The sequence below is a fragment of the Thamnophis sirtalis genome, unplaced genomic scaffold (assembly GCF_051295495.1).
Source record: "Thamnophis sirtalis isolate CommonGarterSnake01/CBP01778 unplaced genomic scaffold, rThaSir2_p1.2 scaffold_14, whole genome shotgun sequence".
Taxonomy (NCBI): Eukaryota; Metazoa; Chordata; class Lepidosauria; order Squamata; family Natricidae; genus Thamnophis; species Thamnophis sirtalis.
Genome location: NW_028261394.1, coordinates 36,304,395 through 36,324,130, shown reverse-complemented (window position 1 = coordinate 36,324,130; position 19,736 = coordinate 36,304,395). Strand labels below are relative to the sequence as shown.

General features: G+C 45.2%; 1 protein-coding gene across 1 annotated transcript; it reads left to right on the top strand.

Moving 5' to 3' along the window:
- The first annotated feature begins 7,262 nt into the window (after positions 1-7,262).
- Positions 7,263-16,351, top strand: RRAD (RRAD, Ras related glycolysis inhibitor and calcium channel regulator). Its single transcript, XM_087728707.1, has 5 exons — positions 7,263-7,409; positions 8,376-8,776; positions 10,998-11,071; positions 12,081-12,285; positions 14,848-16,351. Exons 2-5 carry the CDS (start codon positions 8,389-8,391, stop codon positions 15,123-15,125), a joined length of 945 nt encoding a protein of 314 aa, XP_087584833.1. The 5' UTR covers positions 7,263-7,409; positions 8,376-8,388; the 3' UTR covers positions 15,126-16,351.
- The last annotated feature ends 3,385 nt before the right edge of the window (positions 16,352-19,736 follow it).

Below are 19,736 nucleotides of genomic sequence, written 5' to 3'. Positions count from 1 at the left end.
GCCGAAGGGAGCTGAGAGAGTCTAGACCAGTGTTTCTCAACCTTGGCAACTTGAAGATGTCCGGACTTCAACTCCCAGAATTCCCCAGCCAGCATTCGCTGGCTGGGGAATTCTGGGAGTTGAAGTCCAGACATCTTCAAGTAGCCAAGGTTGAGAAACACTGGTCTAGACAGAGCAAGTATGCCTCTCACTATTCTCCTCTCAACCTCCGCAGGGCATGGCTGCCCAGTGCCATTGGTGGCTTCACCCGGTGGATTGCCATTACACAAACAGATCCCATCATGAGCTTATTAATACTGAGATTGCCAGAGACCACTATTTTTCTGTAACTGATTCACACAGCGAACTGTTGTGAAATATGAAAAAGAGCAGAATTTGCCAATAACCTTTTAAAATGTAATAGAAGATATAAGAGAGAGAGAGAGAGAGAGAGAGAGAGAGAGAGAGAGAGAGAGAGAGATATGATAGATAGATAGATAGATAGATAGATAGATAGATAGATAGATAGATAGATATATGATGGTAGATAGATGAGAAAGAGAGACAGACAGACAGAGATGATAGATGATAAACAGATAGATGATATAGATAGAAGGATATAGATAGATGATGATAGATGAATGATGATGATGAAGAAGAAGAAGAAGAAGAAGAAGAAGAAGAAGAAGAAGAAGAAGAAGAAGAAGAAGAAGAAGAAGAAGAAAGGCAGGCAGGTAGAAACATATCATAGAAGATTATAGATGATTGAGAAGATAGATAGAGATAGATAGATGATAGATAGATATAGATCAGTGTTTCTCAACCTTGGCGACTTTAAGTCCTGTGGACTTCAACTCCCAGAATTCCACAGCCAGCTGTGCTGGCTGGGGGATTCTGGGAGTTGAAGTCCACAGGACTTAAAGTCGCCAAGGTTGAGAAACACTGATATAGATGATGATAGATGATAGAGAAACAGAGACAGACAGACAGATGACAAAGATAGACAGATAGATAGACGATATAGATAGAAATGATAGATGATGATGATGAAGAAGATAGGCAGGCACAGACATATGATAGAATATTATATATGATTGAGAAGACAGACAGACAGACAGAAGGACAGACAGACAGACAGATGATAGACAGAGAGAGAGATACACAGGGGTGTAATTGTCAAAATAATGAACTAAGATCCAGTTCAATTGGCAGACCCAATTCCCATTCAGCCAGGGGAATTCACTGGATGTCTTAGAAGCAGTCACTCAATCAATCTCAGTCCTGTCTGTCCATAAGAATTTGGGAGGGAAGAAAAATCAAGAAAGATCCCTAGACTAAAGAAAAGGCAGGATTGAATTCTAAGGAAGGCGATGATGGTGGTGACAGTCAAGATTACCAGCCAGCCAGTGCCAAAGTCCTGAATTATGCCTGAATGTCAGCTCAATTGGCAAGCGATGAAGCTGCTTTACGGGATGCCCAGAGGGACCCTGCCAAATCCCTTCGCTTGTTTGTAGCAGCCAGCTTGGCAGGGTGACACCTCAGATGTTCCCAGAGCTCACATGGCCTTGGTCCCTGTTCCCCCTTGGCTCTAATTGTAACTGACAACTCCGTCTCTTTGCGGAGCGATAGGCGGAAAGAGCTGCTCGTCGTGACCTTTTCTTGTCACATTAACACTCCTGGCTGTAACAGGCTAGGAAGAGAAGGGACCCGAAACAAGCTTTCCCTGCCAGTTGAGCAATTTGCAGGCTTCCCCTAAGGGTAAGGAGATAGGGAAGCTAAGCAGCCAAACAATAAATAAGAGCCCATAGCAACATGCCCACTCAGTTGTGGCAATGTGGCCAAGCTGTGTGTGTGTGGGGGAATCTTTCAATCACAAGTGGAACTCACAATGCCCTAAGGCTGAGAAGCAACACCCGGGCTGATCTTGCTGGTTTGTGTAAAACTGTGCTGTGGGAGATGACAGGCTGAGCCCGAGGGAGGGGGGTGTCAAACGTGTCATTAGTTTTGAGTCCCTTCATGCTCTCAAGAGATCTAAGTCCACCTTGAATTCCATTGTCTCTTATCTGCCACCCATTTGCGTTGATTGTTAGTAGTTCAGATTCTTGCACTGTAGAATGCTTGCAATCCATTCTTATAAATGCCTAGGTTTCCTAATTTCCACGCTTTTATCAAATAAATGTACCATATTTCTCAGAGTATAAGACACTCTGAATTATAAGACGCGCCTAGATTTTGGGGAGGAAAACAAGGGAAAAATATCTCTCTCTGCCTCCCAACAATTTGCCTCCTTGCAGCAAACAGCAAACATACAGACGATATACACTGTTTGTAGTGTTAGATTTCAGACTATACTTGTACCGATGCTGTTAAAAGTGATGTGCTTTCTGGAAGTATAGTTCTTCTCTGCTATTTAAAAGGATAGCACTTTTTAAAACAATAGCACTGGGCCTCTTCAGATCAAGCATTTATTTTAAAAAGTTTCTTCATTTTGTTAAGTTGTCTAGAATAATAATAAAGCAGTCTTTAAAAAAATAAGTCTAATAATTTGAACATTCTATAGACATTTATAGTTATTGACTTACCGCTTTGCAGAAAACAGCGACATTTATAGTTATTGACTTACCGCTTTGCAGAAAACAGCCTGATTAGCACAAGAAAAATAAATCTGCCTCCCAGCAATTTGCCAAGTGGAGCAAACAGCAAGTTTCACTTTCACTTTCTCCCGATCATCAGCTGTTACAGGCTGCAGGGATTGCTATAGCTTATTGAAGCCTCACTAGCCCCCCATTTGCTGCAAAGAGGTAAATTGCTGGGAGGCAGAGGTCAAAGGGTTGGGTCCGGGTGGGTGGGTGGGGTTACATTCAGTGTATAAGACGCACCCAAATTCTCACCCTCTTTTTTTGGGGGGGGAAGGTGGTCTTATACTCTGAAAAATACGGTAACTGCCTGGCTATGCATTGCGGGCTAAACCGCCAATATAGTCTACCCACCACAAGGTTAGATTTCCCCAGATTGCTAAACCTCAGACTGTAACTTTGTGCCAAGTGTTGTCTTGCCCTGCATTCGGAAAATAGTTATTCGGCAGCTCTCCAAACGAGATAAGGTTCGTGTTGATAAACATTCCTCTGAAAGACTGTTTGCTAAGCCTTGCGGACTGTGAATGAAAGGAATTCACAGTCATGTAAATAAAAGGGGTTTTGCCGGGACCAAGACTCCGTTTCTTGCTTTTAAGGGAACCTGGGTCAGAACACTCTGCCAGTGGCTCATCTAATGGGAGATAATGGTGGTGGTGGGTGTGTGGGTGTGATTTATTTAGAGGTTTCCAAGGACACGGAAATCATTGCTATTCCGGATTCACAAGGGGTCAGGAGCCAGCATCGGTTCCCTCTGAGGGATTCCTTCTTCGAAGGCCTCCTCTGGACAAGCAAGCATACCAGGCATGACTCAACAGCTGCTGTGAATGCACCTGCTGATCAATCTGTCAGGAGATGGTGACGTTTCAGGTTAATTGACTGTGGAACTGGAGACCTCTCCATGTAATTTTTATTCCCATCAGATGTGGTTTCGTCGGAAGCCTAAGAGGACTTTCCTACTTTGTCACATTGATTTTTACAGGCACGTCAAAAGACGAGAGATTGATTTTTGTATATGGAGTTCCGGCAAGGTTATTGGATGCCCAACAATGAAGGAACATTGAAATACCCACCCTTTGGATTGCAAAGATGAGCAGAAAGGACAAAACTGATCTCTCTGGTCAGGAATAAATCAACGAGTAACTTTTATTAGTTGATAACCCGGCGTTCCCCGAGTATTTATTTATAGGGGGGAAATGTCCGGACCAAACGTCATTTCTAATGTTGAATTTTCCTCATTATCAGAAGGAGTCCCCTTGGGGAGTACTGTGAAGCTGTTACCATGGCAACTCCACGGCACTGTACAGTAAAAGCCATTTTATGGCAGTACAGTAGAAGCCATTTTAAGGCACCACAGGCTGCATCTTAACAGAACACACATCCCAAAGGAGTTTTAGGGGTATCTTACCCCCACAATATTTTTTTCCAGAGATTAAGTCATCTGTGTACCAAGTTTGGTTGAAGAAAAGGGCGATTTCTTCATCTGCTGATTGGAAAAAGAGGTTGAATATGGGATAGAAGGAATTTCTGTAATATAATCTTAAAGAGGGAGAAGGGATAGTTTGCTGCAAAGAAGATCAGAAGTCACTTTAACACACACCCCCATTTCTACATGTATTCCTTTTTGCCTATCATTTTTCTAACTTTTCTTTATATATTTTCCCATTTACCTTTTATCTGTGTAAAAGCAAGGGACACTTTATTGGGGAGATGGGCCTAGAGATGAGCCTATAGATTCAATCAATAAAAGCAAGCAAGCGTCTTCAATAAAATGTTTAAAAAAGAGACTTTACATTATCCTATGTATATTTCCCTTCTTTTGGTACCCATACCTGGCCATGACTTTGCATTAAAGAGAGACAAAGACATTCCTTGTTTGATTTTCATCGCAGTCCACGATAAACAGATTTCCTGCATGGAGTTAGGAAACAGTCAATTATTAGAAGTCTGCAGGTGAAGGAAAATAGAACGGAATGTGATTGGAGAGAGAGCAGAACTGGCTAGCTGCCTGGCATAGGGGAAAGTTTTCGCCATGCTGACGGAACTATGCTGGGATTCGTATTTGAGCAACTTTACTGTAATCCATGCCATCTGTCTGTTTTGTTTACCTTGGATATTCCCACTTAATCCTCAGCGCTCAGCAGTTGCGAACAGGACCCTGTCCCTAATCTCTTGATTTTTCAGGTAGAAGGACATTCTTTTGTATTTAACAGGATAACAGGAAGGGACCTTGAAGGTCTTCTAGTCCAACCCGCTCTTCGGGCAGGAAATCCTATGCCAAATGGTTATCCAATCTCTTCTTAAAAACCTCCAGTGTTGGTGCACCCACAACCTCTGGAGGCAAGTCATCCTACTGATTAATTGTTCCAACTGTCATTTGAAAGAACCAACTTGTTCTTCTACAATTGTAACAGAGCAGAAGCATAAAATATATATTTGATATTTTGCCTACCTTTTTGAATGTCATGGTAAATGGTCATCACAAATATTGGCTCTATACTATTGTGCATAGGGCAGTAGACCTTAAGTGGACTTAATTTTGTTGTGACTATAACTTATCTGTGAAAACTAGAGGCTTTTTCATATTTTTTTAGGTGGAAAACAAAATGGAATTCTGCCTAGGAAATTGTATCCCATAATAGTTTTACAACTGCAGCTATAAATTTGTCTAGGTTAGTTGCATTTTATGCAGATCTAATAAGATTGCAAAACAGATTTTTAAAAAAAACATTTTTATTTTCTTATGCATTTGAAGGCCAAATACACTTAAGATGCCAACAATGATAAGAGAAGTACACATGATTGATTACCCCGCTACTATGAGAAGGCAGGCTATTAATAAAACTCAGTGCTTATATTTAGTGTATTGCATTTGCAAACAGAAAACATCATATTGAGACAGATATTCTTTTTGTCCCCAAAATTCTGTTCAATTCCCCGTGAAGAAATGGAAATAATGATATGCTATAAGATGTGAATTATTTTCCCTGGAGCCAGGAAAAATGAAAGTCATGTAATATTTGGGGAAATATTTATGTCATTGGGAAAACTGTGGAATTTCCTTTAAAGCTACACAAGAGTCTTTAAAACGTTTAAGGTCAGAAAACCATCCAGTTTGAAGTTGGATGCAAATATGAATGTCCATATAAATTTAACTTTTTCAAATCCAGCTTTACCACCCTATCATTAATTCCTTTTCTCTTCGTGAAGTCACCAGCTTTTGCTGAGTAAGGCTAAAAGTGAACAATTCAAAGTCACTATGCTATGATACATGCACAGTTATAAGGCTTAACTCACAACCTGGGTGAGTCAGCTATTACTGTACTCTGCATGTGCTCTGAAGCGCTCTCATCTCAGTCTGATTTGAAACTGAACTATAGGAATAGGAATACCCCAATCAAATTGGAAACCACACTGTCAGCTTTCACTAACGGGGTTAATGTATTTCATGTAGCTTTTGGATCCTACCTCTGAAGTTTCAAACGACATGATTCCCCAAGTCTCTAAAAATCATTTAAATTGACAATTGCACAGTGAATGAAGGAAATAACCAAAGCAGTCTCTAACAACTTTCTTAAGATTTATGATTATGACCTATCACTTTGTTGTTGGTATGTACACTGAGAGCTTATGCACTGGAGACAAATTCCTTGTGTGTCCATACCAGACTGCAATAAGAATTATATTTCTATTCTAATACTATCCCTATCCCTATCCCTATCCCTATCCCTATCCCTATCCCTATCCCTATCCCTATCCCTACCTATATTCTATTCTATTCTATTCTATTCTATTCTATTCTATTCTATTCTATTCTATTCTATTCTATTCTATTCTATTCTATTCTATTCTATTCTATTCTATTCCTATCTCTATCTCTATCTCTATCTCTATCCCTATCCCTATCCCTATCCCTATCCCTATCCCTACTCTACTCCTATTCTATTCTATTCTATTCTATTCTATTCTATTCTATTCTATTCTATTCTATTCTATCCCTACTCTATTCTATCCCTACTCTATTCTATCCCTACTCTACTCTATTCTATTCTATTCTATTCTTATTCTATTCTTATTCTATTTGTACCCTACTCTACTCTACTCTACTCTACTCTACTCTACTCTACTCTACTCTACTCTACTCTACTCTACTCTAGTTCAGTCCTGCACTTTGCCACCATCTCTTGACTATTTTCAAACCCATTTTAAAAGTCCATAAATCAATTTTCATCTGGCGCTCGGCGCGGTTGATGTTTTCTGCCTGCCAAGAATTCGGTGTAACTCTAAAAATCTGCCCGTTTTCTTAGCCAAGCCAAAAGGAAACCCCATAGTTGCTGAACCGCCGCCGCTGCCGCCGCTGCCTTTAACAAGAAGTATTATATATATATTTTTGGCTTGGGCTAATCGCGTCCGTTGATTCATATTTTTAAAACACGAGGACGGAAAACACCAGCGTTTGGCTTTTCTGCCGGGGTGCTGAAATAACCGTGACTAAACGCGGTCCCGTAGGGCACCTTTTTCCAGGCAGAGAAGAGAGGAGGGGAAGACCGTGGGGGGGGGGAGAGGGGGGCGCCAGAATTCTAATTCAGAACCTGGTTGGGTTAGGGGCTATTGTGACGTCACAAGGAGGGGCGGGGCCGGGGGTAGCAACCTCTTTATAAAGTCAGGGCGAGAGGGACAAGGAAGATAAACCGAGGCAGTTCAGCTCCGGGGAAAAAAAAGAGATCAAAACGCAAAAATCCGCCGAATCCTTTGGAGTTTCGACATCTTGCTTTCATCCTAAGCGACGCTCGCTAGGTAAGTTGGCTTTCGTAGATGGGCTGGGTGTTTTGTTGTTTTTGTTTTGTTCGTTAAAGGGTAAGCGGGGGGATTTTACCCGGGGATTTTCCACGGGTGAAGTTGGAGAAAAGAAAGGGACGGGTCTCGCATGGGTCTTCCGCGCATCGAAGTTTTGGGGATGGTCAATCAGAAAGGTCGGCAGTTCAGCGGTTCGAATCCCTAGCCCAGGTCTCCTGAGCCGAGAGCTAGACTAGATGACCTCCAAGATCCCTTCCAACTCTGTTACTGTTTACTGTTTCCACGGCTGCCTTAAGCTTGTGCGCTCGAGGTGGGGTCGGGGGGGAGCTGCGATTTCTCCGCTTCCCTTCGGGTCTCTTTTATTTCTTTCTTTTGGAGGCGGACCCGCCCACCGATCCGGTTTAACGGACCCCGGGTTACGGACCAATTCCCCCCATTTCCTAAGCTTCTGATCTCATTCACCATCACTCCCTAACCCTTTTTCCACGCATGGGGCGGTCCGAAGCGTGGTTAGGAATCGGCAATAGGAAAAGGGACCAAGGGTAGGGGGGTTACGGGCGGCAGCTCCGGATTGAATTCGGAGTAAAGAGAGGGGCTGTAAAAGCACTGCGAAGCGCACATATAGCCGCATATATAGCGCACCAGCGTGCCTACCGTCCCTGTCCTACTGCCCCCATTCATTTGTACCCATTTCCTGTGTTCTGATTCGAGTTTATTCTTATTCATGTTTATTCTTATTCCTGTTATCTTGTACATGAGTGACAAAGTAGATAAATAAATGAAATAACTATAAGTCTAAGCGCTATTGCTAAAGAGACTGAGAGGGAAAGGGGGGGGGCTATGAATCCCTGTCTCCCCCTTGGCATTTGCCAAGCCTAAAGCGGGGGGGCGCGGAGTTTGCTCCGGATTAACCCCGGTGTCGTGGGAACGCGCTGAGCTCTTTCTCCTTTCCGTGTCTCTCTCCAGCCAGGAGCCCCCCATGACCCTGAACCGCGACGACAAACTGCGATACCTGGACAAGCGGCGCGGCAGCATGCCCTTCGCGGCCCATCATCCGCAGCAACCCCTCCATCGGCGCAGCATGCCGGTGGACGAGCGGGACCTCCAGTCTTCGCTGCCGCCCTCGCCCCGGGGCCAGCTCTCCGGCCTGATGCGCTGCACCTCCTACAACCCGGGCGAGGAAGAGGAGGAGGAGACGCAGCGGCCGGGCTGGAATTCCGACTCCTCCGATTCGGTCATCTCGTCCGGCAGCGACTCGGAAGGCGGCCTCTACAAGGTGATGCTGCTGGGCGAGCACGGCGTGGGCAAGACCAGCCTGGCCAGGATCTTCGGGGGCGTCGAGGACGGTCCGGATGCCGAGGAGGCAGGTGAGGTAACAGTAACAGAGTTGGAGGGGATCTTGGAGGTCATCTAGTCCAACCCCCTGCTCACGCAGGAGACCTGTACTAGGGATTCGAACCGCCGAACTGCCGACCTTTCCCATTGACAAGCTCAGTATCTTAAGCCACTGAGCCACCCAGTCAGGCTAGTCTGGGGGCTGAGGATGGGGCTGGGGGTGGGTGGAGACAGAGGCTTTGTGCCCACCCCCCAACCAGGAGTAATTCTGCCTTTTCTGATGGGGGGTAAGGATGGGGCGGGATAGTCAATCCCAAGCACTGTTTTGGGGTAAGGGTCCTTGGTGCTCTCTGAGCTTGGTTGTTTTCTGGCAGACGTTTCATTACCCAACTAGGTAACATCATCAGTGCTAGCAAACCCCATTCCTTACTAGCATTGATGAGGTTCCCTAGTTGGGTAATGAGCTTGGTTGTTTTCTTGAAGATGTTTCATTAGCCAACTAGGTAACCTCATCAGAATAGAATAGGATAAGACTAGGAATGGAATGGAATAGAATAGAATTCTTTATTGGCTAAGTGTGATCAGACATACAAGAAATTTTTCTTTGAGAGCGTATGCTCTCATTGTACATAAAAGAAAAGATACATTTGTCAAGAATCATAAGGTTCAACACTTAATGATAGTCGTAGGGTACAAATAAGCAATCAAATCATCTATCGGTGATTTATATCAGTGCTAGTAAGTGCTAGCAAACCCCTTACTAGCACTGATGAGTTGCTAGTTGGATAATGAAACGTCTGCCTTGGAAATAACCAGAGAGCACCAAGGACCCTTCCTTTCAACCCCGAGCTACAAGTATTCTCCTTTGTTGGTACTATTTTTGCATCCCTGGCATCATCATCTCCTCTGCCCACATCTTCTTGAAATTAGTGGTGTCCATTTCCTGCCATGTTGCAGCTGGCATCCGGCAAAGGTTTTATTCTGAGCCAGGAGTAGACACGACTTAGTCTTTAAAACAGTGAAATCCCCAAACACAGGAAAAGAAATCCACCTTTGCCCGCTGTGCATCATTGCTTCCTTTACTGAACCCCTGGACATGTAAAACATGCTAAGAAATTCACATTGTAGTTTCTAAATAATTTAGGAGACTTCTTCCCCTAGCTGAGGCAGCCTTGGGTACCCTCCAGATGTGTGGACTTCAACTCCCAGAACCCCCCAACCTTGAATTCCCATTGCTGGGAATTCAATCAAGTTCACACATCTGTTGGATGCCCATGTTGTGGAGCATGACACATGACCCTGATAATCCTCTGATTTAAATTACTTTTTAAAATATTCCTTTAAAACTAAGAAAAAAATATTTTGGAGAGGCTTCCATCAGTTCCAAATGATGAAAATATATATTTTTTAAAATGATTATGTACCTATTGATACTTTGAAAAGAGGTAAAATGTATTGAGAGTGGCATGGATCTTTATTTCATCACATATCATTTATATTTCTGCATTATCCCTGCTTTACCCAGCCCATCCAAACTTAAGAAAATATATTTAAAAGTAAATCCGGTGTAACCTTCATTCCATGTGGTTTTTCCTATCATCCCCTGTGTCAGAATGGTTTACAAATAATTGAAAGCAGCTGTAAGGTTTTTATGGACAATATCATTTGCTCTAATGTTCTTAGGCTCAATTAAGCTCAAACGTTTTGTGTTGCAATTCATCGGACAGCTGAAACACACCAGCTTGAGCGCAAGTTCAAACGTTTTGAACTTTTTAAAGAAGTTAAATTAAGTCTACAATCTTGCATCTGTCTCTATTTCTGACCTCCATGCTGTCCACTGCGTTTATTTTGTATTTAGGGTTAGGTTTCATTTGGGTAGTGGTATCACTGGATCAGACACCCCTGCGTTCTCCAAAATTTACTTGGCTTCAATAAGTGTCATAGAAAATATAAACAAACAATATAGTGAGGTTTTACATTTATGAGTTGAGTTGAAGTTTTAGCAAATTGGGTGCAATATTTCCAATAACTCTACCAAGCAAAATTCGAGGGGGTGGGTGGGAGGAAGAAATGTGTAGGAGAAGAGAAAGATATTTTTATTAATTATTGGAAACTTGAAAACTTAATTTTATTTTTTAACATTTCAGTTGGCTTTGTATAGCCTGCATTTGGGGTTATTTTGTGACAGAATATTACTTTTCCTTTGTACAAACTAAACGTTTTGTCCTAACTTTTCCTTGATTTGTCTTTCAGGCAATACATATGACAGATCTATTATAGTTGACGGGGAAGAAGCATCTCTTGTGGTGTTTGACATATGGGAGCAGGTAAAGATTGACTTTTTCAAATATTTGATTTGCAATTATTTGCAGTTATCCCTCTTTTCGTAGCTCATAACTTTTTTTTAAATCTACTATTTTGTGTGGAAGGTCAGTGATTTGGACTGATTTCTTGTGAAATCACGGTTTTAAGGTTTGTTACTAAATATGTGAACTGTCCCATTGTGTCTCAATTTGGGCTTCAGCAAGTGCAAGATTAAATATAAACAGATTAAGATTTATTTTTAGTTACAACGAAATGTAACTAAATGTAATTACTACAGAAATGGAATAAATACGAAGTTAGGATCTCAATTTTTGCTGATCTTGTAATATCCATCTTCAAGTCTTGCTTAAGATCTATAGAACCTTGGGTTCCAATATGATTCCTTCACTGATCTACTTCTCCATCGGTGTTAACACATGATCAATCTTTAGAACAAAAGAACAACTGTTTGAAGTCCAACCCCCCAATACTCTGAGACACTCATTGTTAAACTCATGGGGAATACCCAAGTTAAATTTTGTTAAAATTACATGAATGCATTTTAATATGTGCTAGTAGGTCAGCATTAAAGGATACGGTGGCTCAGTGGCTAAGACACTGAGCTTGTCGATCTGAAAGGTTGGCAGTTTGGCGGTTCAAATCCCCAGCAACTCGTAACAGAGTGAGCTCCCATTGTTTGTCCCAGTTTCTGCCAACCTAGCAGTTCGAAAGCATGTAAAAATGCAAGTAGAAAAAATAGGGACCACCTTTGGTGGGAAGGGAACAGCATTCTGTGCCATTCATTTTCTACCCAGTGTACAAGATAGAATTTGAAACTCTAAAAAGACGACAGTGGAACTATGAAGCTTAACAAGTTGCCACCGCTACTCCAAACTGCCCTGAACACAAGTTGACCGACAAGAGTATAAAAAAATATATTTATATTTCAGTATGAAGTTGAAAGGTGGATAATGTCTATAGAATTAAAATGGATGCAATGCCAACGTTTGTGTTTCTATTCTTTGATCCTAGGATGAAAGCCAGTGGCTTCAGAACCATTGTATGAAGATGGGAGACGCTTACATTATCGTCTATTCGGTGACCGATAAAGTCAGCTTTGAGAAAGCGTCTGAATTGAGGATTCAGCTGCGAAGGGCACGGCAAATGGAAGATATTCCTATCATTCTTGTTGGAAACAAAAGTGACCTGGTTCGATCACGAGAAGTCTCTGTAGATGGTAAGAGATGATTCCACCCTAAACTCAATCACTGAGCTTGTTGATCAGAAAAGTCGGCAGTTCGGCGGTTCGAATCCCTAGCGCCGCATAATGGAGTGAGCTCCCGTTACTTGTCCCAGCTTCTGGTGAGATTCAACCTGCCAGATTGCAGTCAGCCTGCAGTACTGTACTCTAACCACTGTGCCATGTAACCATGGCTATTTGTAGGCCTGTGGATTTATGGGATGGGAGCAAAGAACAAGAACAGGTGGGTGGGTGGGAAATCTGTGTGCATTTGTGTGTTAAGAACAGTAAACAAATGGAATTTCTTATCAGCCACAAGGATGGTTGCTATGTGTTCCCAGCTCATAATGCACCTCTGAATGATAGTGGAGAACTGAACCATGAACCTTTTGAAGTGCAGCTTCTCAGTGGCTGGGAAACATTTTGCCCCTAGAAAATAATCTTCATGGCCCTGTCTCAATTTTACTGAGTGGTGGCTCAGTGACTAAGACGCTGAGCTTGTCGACCAGAAAGGCTGGCAGTTCGGTGGTTCAAATCCCTAGTGCCCTGAAAGGGAGTGAGCTCCTGTTACTTGTCCCAACTTCTGCCAACCTAGCAGTTTGAAAGCACATAAAAATGCAAGTAGAAAAATAGGAATCACCTTTGGTGGGAAGGTAATAGTATTCCGTGAGCCTTTGGCGTTTAGTCATGCCGGCCACATGACCACGGAGAATGTCTTCGGACAGCACTGGCTCTTTGGCTTTGAAACGGAGATGAGCACTGCCCCCTAGAGTCGGGAACAACTGGTACATATGTGCGAGTGGAACCTTTACCTTTTACCTCTTGTGCCACACTAGCTGGTCATATGAGTCTCGTAACCAACTGAGCCAGGTTGGGAAAAGTTATTCAGGCCAATATGAATGGCTGTTTTTTGTAGGTCTAGGAATCTAGCAAGTTACTTTAGAGTAATTTAAGACTATTTATTTATTAGTCAACTATAGATAAGAACCCATCTCACAAATAAGTGACTCTGTGTAGTGTATAAAGCCAACAAAAACCCAGTTAAATTAATAAATACAGGTAGTTCTTGAATGATAACTTCAAATGAGCTCAAAAATTATCTTGTTAAGCAAGACAGTTAAGTTTTGCTCCCTTTTTTTTCTTGACACATTTTTAAGTGACTTCACTGCAGTTGTGAAGTTAGTAGCACGGTCGTTAAGTGAATCCCCCTTGACTTTTGCTTGTCAGAAATGATCACACCAACCCTGGGACCCTACAACTATCATAAATATATGCCAATTTTGATTACACAACGAGGATGCCACAACCTCCAGTGCCGTTGTAACTTTGAATGGTCACTAAACTGAACTGTTGTAAGTTGGGGACTACCTGTAGTATAACAGTCAACATTCTAAAAATGTTAAAAAGCTATAACTGACAAAGCTTTAAAAAGAAGAAATATAGGCAAATAGATGTTAATAAGAGAGCCACTTCAATAATTCACCAGTTCCCTGGGATCTCCATGCCTGACACCCCAGCGGGGTTTTGAGAGACCTCAAGAGTGATGAAGGCAGCCTTACTTCCACAAAGTGGGCCCCACAGCAGAAAAGACCTGAGCTCCCCCCAAATATGGCTCCCTAGCTGATAAGATTACATTGATCTCTAGTCTGGAATTGTCAGTAGAGGTAGTAGTTCATTTAGTGACTGTTCAAAATTACAGTGGCACTGTTTCACACTTAAGACTCTTGCAGCAGCCCCATGGTCAAAACTTGGATGCTTGGCAGCTGGTTCGTTTTTATGACGGTTGCAGTTGTCCCGGGATACTGGGATCCCCTTTTGCAACCTTCTGACAAGCCAAGTCAATGGGGAAGGCAGATGGACTTAACAACTGTGTTGCTAAACTTTGCAACTGCAGTGATTCATTTAGCAGTAGTGGCAAGAAAGGTCGTAAAATGGGGGGGCAAAGCTCACTTAACAAGTGTTTCACTTAGCAACATAAATGTTGGGCTCAGTTGTCATATGTTGAGGACTACCTGTATTGAATGGCCATAGCTGTAGTTATTTCAGGGAACAGTTTCCCCCCCTGGAGATTGAAGTTCTGGAGTTCTCTTTCTGGAGATTGAGGTTCTGGAGTTCTCTTTCTGGAGATTGAGGTTCTGGAGATCTCTTTCTGGAGATTGAGGTTCTGGAGTTCTCTTTCTGGAGATTGAGGTTCCGGAGTTCTCTTTCTGGAGATTGAGGTTCTGGAGATCTCTTTCTGGAGATTGAAGTTCTGGAGTTCTCTTTCTGGAGATTGAACTTCATGGACAACAGGCATTCCACCTCTGAGATACAGCTGCAAGAAAGCAGCAGAGTGTCTGCATTCATTCCATTGTCCTCCTGATAAGACAATCTTGGACTACTTTAGGAGTCTGCTTGACCCGAGATACCCTTTCTTTTTCATGCCGACACTTGCACAATCTCCTATCCTACAGCTTCCAACTCTTAACCTATGATCCGTTCCCATCCAAATCCAGAGTTTGCGTTGCGTTGATTCTGCACGGTTGAACTAATCTTGGCCTTCTCTCTTGCACCCCGCAGAGGGACGGGCTTGTGCCGTTGTCTTTGACTGCAAGTTTATCGAGACCTCAGCCGCACTTCATCACAACGTCAAAGATCTCTTCGAGGGGATCGTCCGGCAGATCCGGCTACGCAAAGATAGCAAAGAGGACAACGCCCGAAGGATGGCCAACACAAAGAGGAGAGAGAGCATCAGTAAGAAAGCCAAACGATTCCTGGGGAAAATGGTGGCCAAAAACAACAAGAAAATGGCCTTCAAAGCCAAATCAAAATCCTGCCACGACTTATCAGTACTTTAAAAAAAAAGGAGCTCGTGGCAACATTAGAAGTATGTGAGTATGTGTGAGTGTGTTGTGAACCTGTCTCTGGCGGTTAAAGAGTGAAGAAAAAGGACCTTGTGCGAAGCGACAGAACGGAGGGAAATGGATTCCTTCATGCCTTACAGTTCCTACGCAACGCTAGGAATGGAGATTACAGGACCGTCGTTGTTAGAACGGTTTCTAGCCTTCAGCAAAAGAATGGATTTCTTTAAAAAAAAATATTCAGCAGCTTTGTAACCCCCTTCGGTCTCACTGTGTAAAATTGCTAGCTGTCCTGTGGATATCAGGGAATCAAAAGAAAAGTGTGATGATACGGAAAAGAAGCGAAGAAGAAAAAAAAGTATCGCCGTAAACATATCTCCTTGGCAGAGCAAAACTTGAACAGTGTACGCAGGTTCGTACACGCTTCTCTTGGGTGGGTAGATGGGTCTTAGCGGTGGGTTCCGGATCCCGTCGCAACTGGTACGCTGTGATGGGGCCGGATGTTCACCTCGGGCATGCACGCTGTGCACGTATGTGCAGGCGACCACCCTGCGACGGCCCAGCTGCTCGGTGAGGTCGTGCAGGCGCCGTACGCTGTGCGCATGTGCACAATTGGCCCGTTTCCCTCAAAAAGAGGTAAGGAACGCTGGCGGGCCCACCGAAACACCATTCCGGTACGGTGGCCACTACTCCCAGATGACACCGGTACGCCCGTACCAGGCTGTACCGCCCGGAACTCACCACTGGTGGGTCTGCATTTCAGTGAGATGATTCAGTTCAAAAAGGGATTTAACCAAATCACTGCATTGGAAGGAATCAGCCAGGTGGACTTCCATACCAGGTGGATGCAGCCAAGCTGTTTCATTTCACCTGCAATGTTTGGGGTTTGTATTTCAAAGTGTCACAGAAGGGAGGGATAGACGCTCAAGGAAATTGGCTGTGTCTCTAGAATCAGACCTTCCAAAGGTATTTCATGATTGCTGCCCCAAAGTGACTTACCAAAGGTTACCCAGGAGATCGATCTCTCTCTATATATAAGCAATTATTTTTTAGAAGTTACATGTGATTGGAGGGTGGGTGGACTTCAAAGAGTTGTCGGATTGGGGAAAAAAAAAGAATATATATATATATATAATAAATTACCATTTTTGGAAGTTGATTTGCACTTTCTTTAAATGTTTGTTACTTGTTTACATTGCAGATTTTATAATAAAGTATTTCTGGTTACTATAGAAGAACTTTCTTTTTCTTTTTCTAAAGAAAAGATATTTGGAAGACGGACGTTTGTTGGCATTTTAAACATCATTAACGCCAATACTCTACAAACCAGTTCATTGTGTTGGTATTGAATAACCTAGCTTGTCCCTGATGGAGGAAGTAGATCAGTGGTGGGGCTCAATTTTTTTTTTAGAGGTTTAGAGGTTTTAGAGGTTTTATTTGCATTTGTAGGCCGCCCTTTTCCCTGAGGGGACTCAGGGCGGCTCACAGAAAACCAGGGAGGGGGGGAATACAACATTGAGACAACAACATATAATAAAATAATGAACAACATGCATACAACATTCGGGCGGGGTAGCAATCCTTATCCCCAGGCCTGACGGGCGAGCCAGTTCTTCAAGGCTGTGCGGAAGGCTTGGACGGTGGAGAGGGTACGAATCTCTACGGGGAGCTCGTTCCAAAGGGTCGGGGCCACTGCTGAGAAGGCCCTCCTCCTTGTAGTTGCCAGCCGACACTGGCTGGCCGATGGAATGCGGAGGAGGCCTAATCTATGGGATCTTATAGGTCGTAGGGAGGTAATTGGCAGAAGGCGGTCTCTCAAGTATCCAGATCCACTGCCATGTAGGGCTTTATGGGTGATCAATAGCACCTTGAAGCGCATCCGGAGATCGACAGGTAGCCAGCGCAGCTCGCGGAGGATAGGTGTTATGCGGGTGAATCGGGGTGCACCCGCAATCACTCGCGCGGCTGCGTTCTGCACTAGCTGAAGTCGCCGGATGCTCCTCAAGGGCAGCCCCATGTAGAGCACGTTGCAGTATTCCAGCCTAGAGGTCACAAGGGCCCGAGTGACTGTTGTGAGGGCCTCCCGATTCAGGTAGGGTCGCAACTGGCGCACCAGGCGTACCTGGGCGAAGGCCCCCCTGGTCACAGCCGTTAAATGGTGGTCGAATGACAGCTGTGGATCCAGGAGGACTCCCAAGTTGCGGACCCTCTCTGAGGGGTATAAAATTTGACCCCCCAGCCTGAGTGTTGGATTGTTGGCCAAATCTTTGGGAGGAAAACACAACAGCCACTCGGTCTTTTCTGGGTTGAGCACAAGCTTGTTAATCCTCATCCAGTCCATGACGGCTTCAAGCCCCCGGCCCATTACGTCAACCGCTTCATTGATTTGGCACGGGGCGGACAGATACAATTGAGTATCGTCCGCATATTGATGGTATCTGATCCCGTGCCTACGGATGATCTCTCCCAGCGGTTTCATGTAGATGTTAAATAGTAGGGGGGATAAGACCGAACCCTGCGGCACCCCATATTTTGGGGGCCTTGGGGACGATCTCTGCCCTCCCACTAACACCGACTGCGACCTGTCCGAGAGGTAGGAGGAGAACCACCGTAACACGGTGCCTCCCACTCCCACCTCCCGCAGTCGTCGCAGAAGGATACCATGGTCGATGGTATCGAAAGCCGCTGAGAGGTCAAGGAGAACCAGGATGGAGGAATGTCCTTCATCTCTGGCTCTCCAAAGATCATCCATCAATGCGACCAAAGCGGTTTCTGTGCTGTAACCGGGTCTGAAGCCTGACTGGAAGGGGTCTAGATAGTTTGCTTCCTCCAAGGACCGTTGGAGCTGGAAGGCCACCACCTTCTCAACAACCTTCCCCAGAAAGGGGAGGTTGGAGACTGGGCGATAGCTGTTAAGGGCAGCTGGATCCAAGGATGGTTTCTTCAGGAGGGGTCTCACCACCGCCGCTTTCAGTGCGGCGGGGAAGTTCCCCTCCCGAAGGGAGGCGGTTACAACCGCCTGGATCCAGCCTCGTGTCACCTCACTGCAGTTAGAAACCAGCCATGAGGGACACGGATCCAAAACACAGGTGGAGGAACTTACAGCTCTCATGGCCTTGTCCACATCCCCGGGGGTAACTTCCTGAAACTCAACCCAGAGCTGTTCTACTTGGTCCCCCTGTGCCTCGGCTGGAACTGCAGGTGTGGAGTCCAAGTCCGACCGAAACCGAGCAATTTTGTCCGCTAAGAATTGGGCATATTCTTCAGCTCTGCCCTGCAGGGGTTCCCCCGTCTCCCTTTTGTTCAATAGGGAGCGGGTTATCCTGAACAGGGCGGCTGGACGGGACTCAGCGGATGCAACCAGGGAGGCTATGTGTGATCTTTTAGCTGCCCTAAGTGCCCTAGTATATTCCCTGGTGCAGGTGGTTACCATTGCTCGGTTCGATGCGGACTTATCGGACCTCCAACGGTGCTCTAGGCATCTCCTCCGGCGCTTCATCTCCCGGAGCTCCTCGGTGAACCAAGGGGGTCTCCGGGATCCGCCGCCTCGGAGGAGCCGCAGTGGCGCAATCCGGTCGAGGGCCTCTGATGCTGCCAAGTGCCACGCAGCAGCCAGAGTCTCCGCCGGACTGTGGGCGAAAGTGTCAGGAATAACCCCAAGCTCTGTCTGGAACCTTGCTGGCTCCATAAGACGCCTGGGGCGGAACCACCTGGTCGGTTCCTCCTCCCTACAGTGGGGGTTTGGCCTCCGGAAGTCGAGCCTCAGTAGGCAGTGGTCTGACCACGACAGGGGTATGATGTCGCTCCCCCTCAGACCAAGATCATAAATCCACTGCTCCGAGAGAAACACAAGGTCAAGCATGTGTCCCGCTGAGTGGGTTGGGCCTCGAATTACTTGGGTCAAGCCCATGGCTGTCATGGAGGCCATGAACTCCTGCGCCCCATCAGAGTTTTCACCGAGCGACGGCAAGTTAAAGTCCCCCAGGACCATCAACCTAGGGAACTCAACTGCTAGCTCGGCTACCGACTCGAGGAGCGAGGGGAGGGCTGCTGCAACGCTGTTGGGAGGCAGGTACGTTAGCAGCAAACCCACTTGACCCTTGAGGTCCAACTTTAACAGCAAAGACTCACACCCGACGATCTCCGGAGCAGGGACCCTACGAGGAACTAACGACTCCCGGATAATGGCGGCCACACCCCCACCCCTTCCCTGGGCTCTCGGCTGATGCAGCACCTGAAATCCTTCTGGGCACAGCTCTACAAGGGGGACTCCTCCCTCTGGGCCCAGCCAGGTCTCAGTAATACATGCCAGGTCTGCCCTCTCGTCTAAAATTAAGTCCCGGACGAGAGGAGCTTTATGGACAACAGACCTGGCATTTAGCGACAACAGCCTGAGACCAGGGTCCTGACTACTCACGCCATCTGGTCTTGGAGTGGGACTCACAGGGCCGGAAGAAGGGATCTCTGTGATGTAGCGAACCCTCCTTCCCCGGTAATGGCCTGCCCTGAAGTCCCCGCCGTATCTGCCCCTCCCTGTTACGACCGCAATACCCCGACCCTCTCCCGTGTCTCCGGTCCCCTCACCCACCCCCATAGCCCCCGCAACTC